Here is a 15232-nt window from a genome sequence, read left to right on the forward strand (position 1 = left end):
TAGAAATTTTAAAAAATTGAGGCGTCTAATTCCAAAAAGCGATAAGTCCACATTTGGTCAAAATCGAGAAAAAAATACGCTTGTATTCTTTGTATAATTTTACACAATATGTATTGATCTATAAATTCCAAAACGCGACATAACCCTACGAAAAAAAATATTTTAAGTCTCGATTTATTACAAAAAGCGCCAAGTCCGTGTTTCATATTATTTAAAGCTTGGCTGATTTCGCGCGTGTTTAAGTCAACCAATAAGGGAACGTTCAATATTGAAAAGGGCGTCTCCCATGCTGTCGCATCTGGTAAACTCATGACAGTGCCACGGAAATATGTGCCTTATGCGGAGTAAATTAAAAAGTGAGATACAAATAGCGCTACGTCCAATTTTATTTTGTCTATATTTATTACATTTAAGAGTTTATCGCCTGAAACAAATTGCCATTTGGTTCTAATTTTGACATAGAATACAACGAAAAAATAACAAACAATTGGAGCTTGAAACATAAAAACGTTGTTGTCTCAATTATTCATTGTTGAGTTTGCTAAAAAAATAACAACAGTGCAATTGCAAAAATTGAGTAGATACATATTTTGTAATAAACGCCCATAACCTAGAATCCAAAAATATTTCTTTTAAATACCTATTCGATATCTTATATGGTAATATTTGACATAAAGAGTAGAGTTTTGTTTCTAGTGTTTTCTTCAAGTCGACCGGATTCCGGCATCCTGAAAGGCCGCTAAATACTGTCTAGAGCAGTGGTTCCCAAAGTTGACTGGGCCCCGACCCATCTAACAAAAATTTCCAATCTTGGGACCCACCTCTTAGCTGTCTTAGAGAAAAGAGGGCATAAATATTGGTAATGCTCAGATTCCCTAGTGGCGAGTCGTGGAACTACTTAATGCTCTCTTATTATTTGTTCTAATTGAAATAAAAAACCAATATGAATGAAAGACTGTTGAAATAAGAAACACAACTTAAATAAAAAAAAATTATTACTTAAATACCTACACCTGCAAGGTTTTTTTACAAAGTTATTTCAATGGGAAGGATGTTTTTGTTTCTTATTTTTCTTCATTACAGTTTTAGCATCAACTTCAACTTTAGCTACTTTTAATCGCAGTGAGTTTGATATATCCAATTTATTTAGGTATTTAGTTTTAATGTTAACCATAGCCGAAAATTCGACCTCACATAGATATGAGGTAGTAAAGAGGAGGAAGATTTTCATAGCTTCATCGAACAGGCAAGGATAATTATCAGCAACTGTGAGCCAGAATTTCGTTAACTGTTTACGATTGAAACTATTTTCATGACGTATCTTCTGATAAATCAATGAGTTCTTCACTTGCTTTTGTTGACATACTAGTTGGTAAGTCGTCTTGAAATGGGTTACAAATCCAACCCAACGAATCAAGCCATATTCTGTAGTGCATTGGCAATTCAAATTATTATTATTTTATCACAATATTTTCCGTAACTTAAGTTTATTTCAATTTTTAAGAATTATAAATAGCTGAATGAAATATCAAATTTATCACTTTCTATTTTTTTTAAATTCATGTATACAGTGGCGAGGGCCCACTCAATATTCGCTCACGACCCATAGTTTGGGAAACCATGGTCTAGAGTGTATACGGCAGAGCTACAGGATGCTGGTTAGACCTGGAACGAAACAAAACTGGCGAGCTACAGGGATTCTTAGAGACGCCGTGTGTTGTCCATATTATGCTCCAACTAAGGGGCGGATATAGCCGAAGAAGAAGAAGAAGTTTTCTCTTCTCTTGGAGCTGGAGACAGTTTTTATGAAATACAAGTTGTAACCGATACAAATGGCAGCACACTCACCTGGTTATTCTGTCGTAGCATGTAACTTTGGCATCGTCCGGTAAAACCTTGACTTCGTCATCCTGTCTCTCCATCTTATCCAAATCGGACATGTTGTTTTCGGAGGCGGCCATCTTGTGTAGGGAAGCTATCGCAGGGTGTGCAGGCGGCTTTATATACATTGATCTGTGAAACAGAATAATATTTAAGATTATATTAATAAACTTAGCTTTCCTAGTAGCCCTTTGTTATATCCTATATTATGATGTTTTACATATGAGACTAAAAAATTTATATAAATGTATGTATGAGAATGTATGGATGAGGATTTAGGTATGTATAGGTGTGTATATGTTACGCCGAATGTGCGAAATTGAATATTACATGAAACGTCGGCGCCAAGCAAGCATCAAGCATCCCAAGCCACAAGATCTCAAGCTAACAGCCAGCAAAAACCGCATCTACCCACCGCCAACGACAATGCAAATAACTAACTGCGACAATATAATAAACACCAGCCTCAACGGCATACATGTGCGTTTCTCTCATTCCACCCCGCTTCTGGCCTGCTAGTGATATGGCCTTCACCATTCTCCTCGACAGAGAAAGGCCGGTATCATACTCAACCGCCAAATCAACCGAATCACAATCCTCAGTCATGAGGACCAGGCGAAGAAGAAAAATATTATTCTATTCACTTGAGTAATTGGTATTGGTATTGGGGGTCCAGACATAAAAACCTCCCCTTGTGCATACGCCTGGTGTATCCTGTATCAATGTCAATGATTCAAACCTTGTTTCCTTCTTCTTCTTTGTTAAGTGTCGTCTCCTCTGCGAACATTACAGAATTATGCAGACTGCGTTACGCAGAGAAAGCTGGAGAGATATAACTAGGAAATTAATCACGATTGCCAACAGTGAGGGATGCGAAAATGAAAAACGAAGCATTACCTATTGTTATGTAATTATTAATACCTGCTAATTGGTCTAGTCCTGTGCCTAGCTTTGTAGACACAAGTGGAGTCCGTGGACAGATCTTCAACGCTGTGCAGTCTCCCAGAAGACCTGGTGGCACGCAGACCAGCCCAATGGCACTGCGGGTGAGAGGCTCCTTCTCCCAACACGTCTTGACTCTCCTCTTCTGATTCATCTGAGTCGCAATGGATTGTGGGGGTGGGTTTAGTCACCTGAAAATTTATATATATTGTATATAACTTAGTGACAATGAACCGAAGGCTGTATACCTATTATGTCTTATGAAATTACTTACGGAACCAAACTGTGATGGACCATAATATTCAAATGTATGAATAATATTTTTTTAAATGTTTTTGACCATGTCCGATCCTAATATGAATACTGATACCGCCTAAACCATGGCATCCTCAGAGGATCCAAGGCCATGAGGCCTGAATCATCATTGGGCTGATTCATGCAAACATGAACAGATCGACTGCGAGGCAAATTTCTAGCCCGTAAGCAAATAGTAATTATTAATATCATTTTTTTAATATTATTACCTACATTAGCCTTCATCCAATTTTGACCAATAGGTATTAAATTCGTACACTTACCTACATAAATATTGAAAGCAAAGTTCCCAGCCATACAATGTACCTAGCAACTAGAATATCTGATTTGAGATTACTTTAAAAAAATATGTATTTGTACCTAGTTCAAATATTTCAAAACATGTACCTACCTAGCAAAGAAATACAGCCCTTTTCAAAGCAGGTACCTAAAAAAGGTCTAGCTGCTTAGACTATAGATACATCTAGACGCCACCCGTTGCATTGCTAAATGAAGCCGCGTGCCTTGCGTTTGGTTTGTGAGCGAGCGAACGCATTCGTCTACAAATGTTCGAGACCATAGACCATTTCGCTAGTGCTCGCCCAAAGTGCTCGCACTAGACGCTCAGAATTAAAATATAATTTTCTATTTTTTTACGTTATATAGTATTTTTAAGCGGTCAAAATGCAACCATTAGATAAAGATATCCATAATTTAAGTTATTTTAAAGAAACACTAGGTCACTGATATTAAAATATATAATAAAATACAAATAAATTATCACGAACATGCATCAACTTACTTATGAAACGTAATACCATCTTCTTGCTTATCAGTACGGCTACCACATTTTAAGACAACACACAGAACCATCTTTTGTACTTAATTAATCAAAAATATTTACCACTGACTTTATATTTAACACAAAAAATATCAATTTTAGCAACACGAGCTCGCAAGTTATCGACGCTATGTGAAGCGTTTCGCCCCGATTTTATGGCGATACTTTTGGAAACTGGCTTGTAGCTAGTAGACCTTTTATCTTACTCTAGCGCGTGTCGCAGAGATTGTAAGGGTGCCGAATACTTTCTCACTCGCACTCATGCATCGTTTTTGTTCAGGCCTTGTCTAGCTGATTATTTCTGTGGTGAGCGAAATTCTTAGAAATAAGCCAGGTACATATTATGCCAGAGGCTGTTTTTGTCATTTTTCAGAGATAGAATAATTGTGAATTGTTTGTTGTGTATTATTACTACCTACTCTGCCCTACCAGCCCCTAATAGGGTCAGTCGGTTTTCGAACTCTCGAGGAGCGTGACGTCGGCCGTGGCGTCGCGCTCGCCGACGTCACCGTCATTTAAATTTAATTATTTTTTTTTTTTTTTAATATTTTCTACGCTGTACTATTTGACTGTAAATGTATTCCGACAAATAAACGCCCTGTTTTCGCCTATAATTCCGCCTTGTCAATCAACATAAGCATGTCCCCGAAAGAAGCCAGCAGACGATATCACCGTGACATGACATTACATCATCAGGAGGGGTCCAGCGCTAATACCTACCCCCCCCCCTTTCGGAGGTGACAATACGTGTATTAAATAAGGCTCTAAGTACCAAAAAGTAGTATTGCCTGTAGTTACAAAATACCGAGTCATTGCAGTAAAATTTCATGAAGCAGACCTATTGAAAAATGTAGTTTTAGAGTGTGAAGCAATCATGGCAGCTTCTATAATTTTAGGTATTAAGAATTCGCAAGTGTCAACACACCATCGTCAGCTATTTTATATTGAATGCTGTTGACCACTGCAGTGCTACTTACACCATTATAAATAAAACACGCCAACGGAGTAATAACGTCGACAGGTTTATTTATTTTGCTGTATTTTTTTGACTTGCTTGAGGCACTTAGACTATAGTTGAAGTTATTGGCGTTGGTATGTAGAACATTTTTCTATAAAAATGTCAGTTTTTATGTTTTTGGTACTTAGCGCCTTAATTAATACACGTATTCAATGATCATAATATGGGCCTCCACAGGGTGGATGTTTGTATTAATAGATTTTGTTCTTACAAGAAATGGATGTTAGCCACTTGCTCAACCAGTGACGTCCCGTGGGGGTAGGCAGATTGAGCGTCGTTTGGGGGCGGCAGTTACCCAAAGGGCGGCAAATCGAGGAGAATCAGGTATATAATATAGAAATAGCTACCATAACTTAATAATTACGGAAATATCTTTCCATTAAAAAAATCAGCTCACCGGTTGGAAACAAAATCTATTAATTAGGTAGGTACTATAAAAGTTTTAACATGATTTTTTTGTCGGGTTCGCGATGTCTAGTTTACTTCCGTTGTCCTTGGACATCACGTTCTTGGTGAACATCAATGACACACGCATACCTAATTTAAAATTTATTCAAATTTTTGCCGGTCACTCGCGAGTTTTGGAAGTTGTCAAGTGTATTTTTAAATGTACCGATCTGAAACCGTAGACTCGCAATATTGTCTATTGAAGCAGAGATGGCATTTAAATTCGCTTTAGTGGTTTAGTGGTAGTAACACATTTCTGAGATATTGAAGTCATGAACGGATGCTAAAAAGTACAGTATAAAAAAATGTAGCAGCATTTTGGCCACTGCCTAGGGGCGGCATTTTGTCTAGGGACGTCACTGCGCTCAACCTATTAGGTACAGTCTCTAAACACAAATTGAAAAAAAAAATATGAATATTTGCCAGACCCAGGATTCGAACCTGGGACCTACGACACTATAAGCCGACGCGTAAGCCGCTCAGCCATCGTGGGCAAAAATATTTTTGAATGATTCATAGTTTCAAGTATTGTATAACTTGAAATCCGTTTTACTTATTTCGGTTTAGGTAGGTATCTAATAATTAAATTTAATAATATTATGTTGGCACCCATGGCGGAGTAGTGCTCATTCCTGAATATGTGGGCGCGGGCTCGGATCCTGCGTCCGGTAAATATCAATTATTGTTTTTTAAAAGGTGTTTTTCAATTAATAACCAAGCTAACAATCATTCCTCATAAAACGTGTGTTTATAAAAACCAATAGCGAAGGGTGGAGGTAGGCTGTTACGATCTGACATAAATAGTGCACACTAAACTTTGTCAGTCATACATATTTTGTTTTCATTGAACTAAAACTACAAATTGCAAATAGCCAAATTACTGGGGTCACGATCCTCAGCCATGAGTTTCTGACTAAGAAGAAGAAGATGTAATATTCCATTCATCTAAATAATTCATATTTTTTTGTTCCTGGGGAGAATCCGACCCTGAAAACCCTCACTTGTGTGCGCGACTGCTATCTTTACAATGCATTTTTGACTTACTTAGTGTAGCCCTGACATTCAGACTACAAGTGTGAATCTTGTTACAAATCAACCATCATTGCTAAATACGGTGTAGTTAATTAAATCGTTACTCTCTGCATTCATATTATATAAATCCCGACCATGTCCGATCCTAATAATATCATATTATGGGCCTCCACAGAGAGGAGGTTTCCATTAACAGATTTTTTTTATTTTTATGAGAAATGGATGTCAGCCACTTGCGCAACCTATTAGGTCCATACTCTGACTCATTCACAAATTGAAAAAGAATATTTGTGTACTTGCCAGACCCAGGATTCGAACCTGGGACCCACGACGGTATAGGCTGACGCTTAAACCGCGCAGCCATCATTAGGATTATTTACCTCTATCAAACTAGGATGAAACAGATCGCTGATCAAGTTACTCCGGGGTGAGGCTGGAACCTTCAGGCTGATCTCACTGCCCGCCATCTTATTTTTGTGCGCGTCGTCCGCCATTTTGCTTTCTATTGCGGCCATTTTCTGTGCTTTTTCATGTTCAGCATTCAGCAAAGCGTTTTTCTGATTCAAGAAGATGTCCATGTCACTGAGTCGATCATTGAGGAACAGCCGTTCCAGTCGGTTGTTTACTTTTAAGCCATCTAGAAATATAATCATTTGATTTCATAATTTCAGTTTTGATAATATAATATTTTTTTTACATATTAGGTAGGTAATTATCAGGGAACTCGGAAATAATGGGAATTGAAATACCTAACGGGTAAGGAGTAGCAGGTAACTGATCTCGAGTAAGGAAGAATCCGGAATAAACTTAAGCATATGTCAAGAATACGGCATACGTCACATACTGACAACTGCTCTCGGTTTATGCTTTGACGCTCATTTAATATTTGTGTATACACACACTATTCCAAGTGCATAATGCGTGTTTCATTTTCGTAGGACACTCGTACATTCAAAACCCTGCATCAAAATGTAGCGTATTGAATATAGCCTATCGGAATTCTATTTGTTATATTATATCCTATGGTAACAATTATTATACTCACCAGTGGTGAAGGGTGGAGGTAGGCTATTAAGATCCGAAATAAATAACACACACTTAACTTTGTAGGTCAAACACGTAGGTATTTGTTTTCATTGAACTAATAATACAAACTGAGATGGTGCTGGTTAGTTTTAAAAATCAAGTAAACCCTGCGAAAACCAAACCATAATAGTTTAATGAAAACAAATAAGTATCACTGACAACTGAGTGAAGAGTGCACTATTTATGTCGGAACTTAACACCCTACCTCCACCCTTCGCAATTGATACTAACATGATTTTGAAAAACCTCAGAAACATACAAAAATGTTGGACTGAATGGTATTCAAACTCACATCTATCATTTCCCTGGTGAGTACTTCATTAAACTACCAATTCTTCTACAACTCATGTACAAACACTCGATAATGACAAGCCCTTTCTGTTAATTTGATAAATGAAGTTATTATTAACAGATTAATAAGAATGAAATGCGAAAGCCAGTCGCCATAGAGCAAAACTTTAAAGCCAGTATTAGTTTATGACCTAATGACGGTCAGGCCATAAAATGCCTGAGTTTCGAGTTTCATTTGAGCGTTCTCAAATGTTACCAATATTGAATGCGCGTTTTATTTATATAACAAATGTTTATATCGTAGTATCATCATCATCATCATCAGCCAGCGTCGATCCACTGCTGGATGAAGGCCTCCCTACACTCTTCTCGGTCCCTAGTTATTTACTGTCACTAACATCCACTGAACTTTATAAGTTCGTCTATCCAGCAGATTTTAGGGCATCCCTGTGGACGTTTAGTGCCCCTTGGGGTACCACTGTATGACAGCATTTATCCAGCAGTTGTCTACTCGCCGAGCGAAGTGTCCAGCCCATTGCTATTTCAACTGCTTAGCGACCTCTATCACATCGCGTACCTATTGTATAAAATATTGACCTGTTTAAGTTTATCTCATATTTCACGACACTACTCGAGATATGCACAGTACTCTCTCAGTAATCCGCCATCCCAAAAACCAGACAAGTGTCCAAATAGTGAAAGCGGCGGATTATAGTGCATACATACAAAATACGGTAAAAATTAAAACAGGTATTTCGTAAAAATAGTTTTTTTTTTTTGAGAAATTTGTACTAGCAAATTACGGTTTTATTTATAATCAAAATCAAGTATTTTCTAAATTATACTTAGGTATTTATAAACAAGTTTATTAACTAAATATTAAACAGTAAATCACTTGACACAACTAGTTGTTCAGTGAGGCAGATATTCTTGAATGGCTTAGGATTCCTGGCTTTCCCTATGACCAAAACCTTCAGTTTGTGTGTCCTGGTTCCATTGGAGCACGGCATAATTGTGATTTGGTCCTTGGGCACTTTCCTCCTTGGTACATAACTTTCTTCGCGATGAACGTACGTAAGTTTCCAAAATAAGCCCATCTCATCTGCGTTGTATACTTGTACGAGGCGGACTACTGAATTTGACAATTGAATACCAGCAAATTATAGAGCTTGATTTTGTGCTTTCTACTTGTAAAAATAACGGCGGATTATAGTAGTTGTCGGATAATCGAGCGGCGAATTACTGAGAGTGTACTGTACTTAGGTTCTTAAGCAAGGATTTGATACTATACAGAACTACTCGGTCAATCTACGTAAGCTGGCGGTTTCTTTAATTGACAGAGGTCAGTGATGGCTTACCGATTGGATCCATGTTTCTGCAGTCTGGATTACTGAAGCTAAGTAATGTTGTATCAGTGGTCGCCGTGGAACAGTGGGAAGGTGGTCCCGCGATACGCTGGCTTGGTTCCTCAACGCTGATCATCAAGGGAGCGGGGCGGTACAAAGCTGCACTGACACACACATGAAGCATTCCACCACCTGGAATAATAACAACATTTAAATCAGCGTCCGGCAACCGATGCCACACGTGGCACGCCTCGAAAATGACGTTTTATTAAAATTTTCGGTGGAATGAACTCTCAGACAGATTTCATTGTATGAAAAAAGTCGCATTCACTCTTTTAAGCGTTTTCTATACAACGTACTATTAGAGTTGGGTATTTCCCGAGATAATCTCAATCTCGAGATTCGGGATTTCCAGAAAAGAGTTCTCGGGAATTCTCGAGATATCGGGAAATTTAAAAAAAACCTGTAAAAATCCTAAAATCAGTGTAAAAACAGACAAATTCCAAAAAAATATGATTTTTTTTTATTCATGTAAGAAGACAAACAAAATATAAGTAGGAAAACAAATATAATTAAAAACATTACCTACTTATTAAAATGGAACTTCAAAACACAGACTGTCAATCGCTGCGTCTGACAATCGCATATGATTTTGAGATCAAAATTCCCTGATGTTGCAAAAATTGCGCTCATTTTGAGTCGACCTTGGCTTAATTGTGTTAAGTGCCCCGATCAGTCTTTGAACGTTTTGTGTTTTCTGTCCACTTTTTCCAATGACATTATTAATGGACGACGCACTCAGTACAGTAGCTAGCAAGTAAATTCAAACGTAACATTCGCACGTGCATAGGTAGACGTAACGCAATATCCATTATGCGATATCACGCATCGGGAATTTATAGCAATATCACCTTTATTGTAATGGCGTTAGAACAGTGTTTCTAGTAGCAATGTTCGTTTGAGCGAACCCGTTCGAACCGAACCATTCGGCAGACCCGGCAAGAAGCATCGAGAATTTATAGCAATATCACCTTTATTGTAATGTCGTTAGAACATATTATGCCATTCGGCAGACCCTACAAAAAAGTGAGTGTCATTTTTTTTTCCAGATGCTTCGTCCATATTAATGTCATTCTCGAGATCTGGGATTTCCCGAGATGTTAAAAATTTCTATTCTCTAGATTCGGGATTGAAAATTTCGAAAATTTCTCGAAAATTCCCGTCAGGAAATTCCCGAAACCCAACTCTACGTACTGCTGTGAGTAAAAGGTGCCATGATTCGCTACCATAAAGCAGCACTGTCTGAATGCAAGCGTCGAATAGGCGGCATTTGGTTTTGACCGAGTACAATCGTGAGTCCCAGACATTCCGCATTGAGTTGAATGTTGCCCCAGCCATTCCCATTCGTATAGCGAGCTCTTTCTGCAAAATGCCATCTCCCGTGATCTGTACCCTATTGATATTATCACCGGCCTTCTTCGCGCTTAGGAGGAGATGGCAGACCGTGATAATGTCATGGCCAAAGAAGCGGGGGTGGGATACAGAAACGCACGGTGTATGCTGTTGTTGCTGGTTTATTATAAGTAGTTGACACAGGGTATTGTCGTTGGCGGTGGGTTGGTAATGGCGATTTGGTGGGCTGCAGATGTGGTGTCGCGGCTGGGCTGCTGATGCTTGGCATCCGAGGCGAGAGTCAGGGCTTGCGGCATAGCGATGCGGTCTTTTTGGTGGGAGATGCTAGCTGGGCTGGAAATGCTTGTAGCTTCGCGTCCGAGGCGAGAGAAGAGATGCTGGCTGGTCGACGTCTGATACGAGAGAGGGATGCTGTTCGTTCGCGTCCAACTGTCAGATCTCGGCGTCCTGTTCGTCTGTCGGTCACGAACTTCTCTGTTTTACCGACGGATTCTAGTGGCGGCGGGAGCGGCCGTTTTCGGCAGACCGCGTCTGTGTTTTGGCGGGAGTGTAGACGAAATCGAAAGTCGGATTTGAGGAACGGCAGGCTCTGCTCGGCCGAGGGTTGCGAGAACTGCGAAGAGTGGACCTAGGCTGTGGTGTAATGGGAAAGTTGATGGTTCGGTCCGCCCTTTGAGGTGGGCTCTTGTGGGAGACTTCCATCTGGTATCAACATATCTATAATTTATTAATTCGACAACCCTTTTTTAAAATAGACATTCTTTTCCTTCAAGCGATTTTACCCTCGTGACTTTACAAAAATCTTACCCAGAAGGAGGATAGTCCCATGAAATCCATATCTGTCGACCAGATGTTCTATGACCATGGGGAATACAAAGCTGCCTGCTGCTGTCCCGCTCACACATATACCGTTGGCCAATGCTCTGGAAAGAGACACACACATTAAATAGTGACATAGAGATTAACGTGAAAGAATGGGGGGAGTTTTAGTTGTACCCCGTTTATACGTGCATGGATTTACTGTTGACAGTAAGCATTGTGTATGAAACTGTATGGGTAAACATGTATTATAATGCAGTTGGCAAGATTGCATGCATGAATCAAAAAAATAAGTTTAAGCTTCTGAATTTTCATGCGACAGTAGGATTCTTTCGATCTGCACTTGCGCAGTAGAACGAAAGTGGTGAACCTTGCCGGAAAAAAACGAACTACACTGCGCAGACTCTTTTTGGGGTTAACCGATTTTTACGATTGTCAAATAGTACCATAAAATGACAACATCGCGTCTTGCTCCCTGTTTCTCCTGTTAATTAATATGTAATTACCACATTTTAATATCACATTAATTATATCTAATGGCCAACTTAAGCAAACGCGCCAGTCGCGGTGTTAGCACTAAATGAGTAGAATGAATTGAAGAGACAGTCAGCACTTTTACGTTAGTTAGTTACAGTGTTGCCATCTTTTAAAAGTCGAATTATGGTATACATATGTGGAAAAAATATAGTACGCGTTGTCATCTGTTGAAAATGTATAGGTTTTTTTGTTTCTCAGAAAAAAATAACGGAGAATTTGAGAAACTCCGAGACCCCTTTTTATTTCGGTACCTCTTCTGACCAAAAATGCTTACCGAAGAATTCAAGAAATTTCATTTCAAACCTGTCTAGGGATTTTTTTGCCAAGTTCTCCAAACCTTCTTATATTGCGAAATTATAGTACTTTGCACCAATTTATCGAAAGGAAATATCGAAATTTTAGTACTTTTGAAATATTTTTTCCGATATTCAAAATTATAGTATTTTGAGCGTGCTATACCTGTTTTATATCATACATAGTATGCGGACCAAAATTATAGTACAAATGCTATAATTATAGTACGGTTGGCAACACTGGTTATTTATTGTTACGATAGCTTAAAAAAATACTATTGCTGCCAGTAAATCCTAAGTTCAGTTATGACGTGCAGTGTTTTTTAGCATTTCTAATAGGTATCTAGCTTGCAAAATTTCCATCTGGCATATGGCGTTATATCTAGCGTTTTTCGACACCGCAAACAGCTTGAAACATCTCATAATGTAGCCAGAATATTACACTGGATCTGAATGAAGCCCTCTCCAAGCTAATTCCATTATTCTTGGTTGCGTTGCATTGCCATGTCACCATGTATTTCACAGATTTTATTCCAGCGGCCTCTAAGTATATCTTTTACGAATTCTATCCCTTCTTCAAGCTGTATCCAGCTAATTTCTAATACATCACACAATATCCTTTTTTACACCCTTATCTTAAGCATTATGTCTAAAATGCCTTTCTCTATGAGACACTCGGCTATCAGAACGGGTTACATGTATATTGTACATAAAACATTTCACCGTAGCATAGTTCGCCGTGAGCTTTCCATCGGAAAGAGATGACTGTATACCATGGGGTCTCCAATTTTATTAAATTCATTAATTCAATTTTCATAACCGATTTTGGCAAAATTCATGAAATCAAGAATGAAAACCTAACCTAACCTAACAAACAATCCAGTATGCTGTATGGCCAGTGCCGCCTAGTGGGGGTAGGCAGATTGAGCATCGCTTGGGGGCGGCAGTTACCCGAAGGGCGGCAAATCGAGGAGAATCATTAGGTATATATTATAGAAATAGCCATCTAAACTAAGTAATAACGGAAATATCTTTCCATTAAAAAGTTCTTCTCACTGGATGGAAACAAAATGTATTAATTACTATAAAAGTTGTAGTAGGACTATAATGTTATGTTGGGTTCGCGATGTCTAGTTTACTTCCGTTTTCCTTGGACATCACGTTCTTGGTGAACAGCAATACCACGTGCAGATTTGCGAATTATAGGTATATAGGTACATGATTATTCAATTTTGTGTAAAATGTTTGCTAGTCACTCGCGAGTTTTGGAAGTTGTCAGGCGTATTTTTAAATGTATCTGAAACCGTGGACTTGCAATATCTGTTAATTGTCTATTGAAGCAGGGATGGCATTTAGTGGTATACATTTTGTTAGTAATGTATTCACAAAACACATTTCTTAGATATTGGAGTCATGAGAGGATGATAAAAATATTGTAAAAAAAATGTGGGGGCATTTTGGCGCTAGGGACGTCACTGTGTATAGCTGACTTCCTGTAATCAGACAAGAACCGTGTTTTATTTAGATACTAGTCAAAGAGGTTGGACCATAGACTATAGATACATCTAGACGCCACCCGTTGCATTGCTAAATGAAGCTACATGCCGTGCATTTGGTTTGTGGACGAGCGAACGCATTCGCCTACAAATTTTCGAGACCATAGACCATTTCGCTAGTGCTCGCCCAAAGTGCTCGCACTAGACACTCAGAATTAAAATATAATTTTCTATTTTTTTACGTTATATAGTATTTTTAAGCGGTCAAAATGCAACCACTAGGTAAAGATATCCATAATTTAAGTTATTTTAAAGAAACACTAGGTCACTGATATTAAAATATATAATAATATACAAATAAATTGTCACGAACATGTATCAACTTACTTATGAAACGTAATACCATCTTCTTGCTTATCAGTACGGCTACCATATTTTAATACAACACGCAGAACCACCTTTCCTACTTAATTAACTAAAAATATATGCCACTGACTTTATGTTTAACACAAAAAATAGCAAATTTAGCAACACGAACTCGCAGATTGTCGATGCTACGTGAAGCGATTCACCACGATTTGCCAGCGATACTTTTGGAAACTGACTCAAAAATATGTAGACCTTTTATCTTACTCTAGCGCGTGTCGCAGAGATTATAAGGGTGCCGAATACTTTCTCACTCGCACTCATGCATCGTTTTTGTTCAGGCCTTGGGTTGGACGGTATTTAATGTACGACCATATATTTCCGATACAACATTTCACTGTGAAGTGTGATATGGCGAACTGCATACAAATTTCCAGTCATGATCAGAACATTATAAGTCACACTATGTTATTAACCTATTCTCGGTGGCCTAGTTAGTAGCATAGCCGTCTGTAAATCTGTAGGGCTTGGGTTCAATACCCAAGCTGGGCAATAAAATACATGCTGTTTTTTGTGTGTTTGACCCACTACAAGAACCCGATGGATTGCAGGAATGGTTAATTATTATTCTTATATTTAAATATTTTTACCTGTGTTTCTCAAAATATTGTGAGACAATAATGATCCCAGGGGTTGTTGACAGTCCACCCCCGATCCCTGAAAACAAAGTCATATTTTAGTATTTCTGTAGCTAGGGAGAGTTACGTGTTTGTTTTCATTGAACTAAGAATTCAATTATTATTTACAGATAGTCCTGGTTAGTTTATAAAATTCAATTAAACCCTGCCTTAACCAAACAATAATGTTTAATTAACTATTATTTTTATTCAACGAATAATTCACAAGATTTAAGAATGTATCATTCTAGTTAGTAGCTCAATTTGGAAAACGCTTCAGAGAGTATTAAAAGCCATTATGTAGTTAAAATTTGTCGCATTTAAGTATGATTCCTTTAGCATAGTGATCTATGTGCATGGGCGCGATACCTGAGAGATGCAGGTTCGGTTCCTGTGGAGTGTCTTACTTTTTTCAAAAAGATTCTTTCTATTGGTTATAATACTTAATATAAT

General features: G+C 38.2%; 1 protein-coding gene across 1 annotated transcript in view; it reads right to left on the reverse strand.

The window, feature by feature from the left end:
* The window catches only part of LOC147077248 (monocarboxylate transporter 12-like), a 55574-nt gene that overhangs the window by 14429 nt on the left and 25913 nt on the right, over window positions 1-15232 (reverse strand). The window contains exons 8-13 of the mRNA XM_085940771.1: window positions 14753-14819; window positions 11399-11514; window positions 9191-9370; window positions 6836-7092; window positions 2803-3014; window positions 1849-2013 (exon numbers count right to left, since the gene is read on the reverse strand). Of these exons, the coding sequence (XP_085796897.1) occupies window positions 1849-2013; window positions 2803-3014; window positions 6836-7092; window positions 9191-9370; window positions 11399-11514; window positions 14753-14819 (997 nt within the window). The remainder of the gene's footprint in view (window positions 1-1848; window positions 2014-2802; window positions 3015-6835; window positions 7093-9190; window positions 9371-11398; window positions 11515-14752; window positions 14820-15232) is intronic.

Source organism: Rhyacophila brunnea, unplaced genomic scaffold (genome assembly GCF_057557595.1).
Source record: "Rhyacophila brunnea isolate RB1 unplaced genomic scaffold, BYU_Rbru_1.0 scaffold_13, whole genome shotgun sequence".
Classification (NCBI taxonomy): Eukaryota; Metazoa; Arthropoda; class Insecta; order Trichoptera; family Rhyacophilidae; genus Rhyacophila; species Rhyacophila brunnea.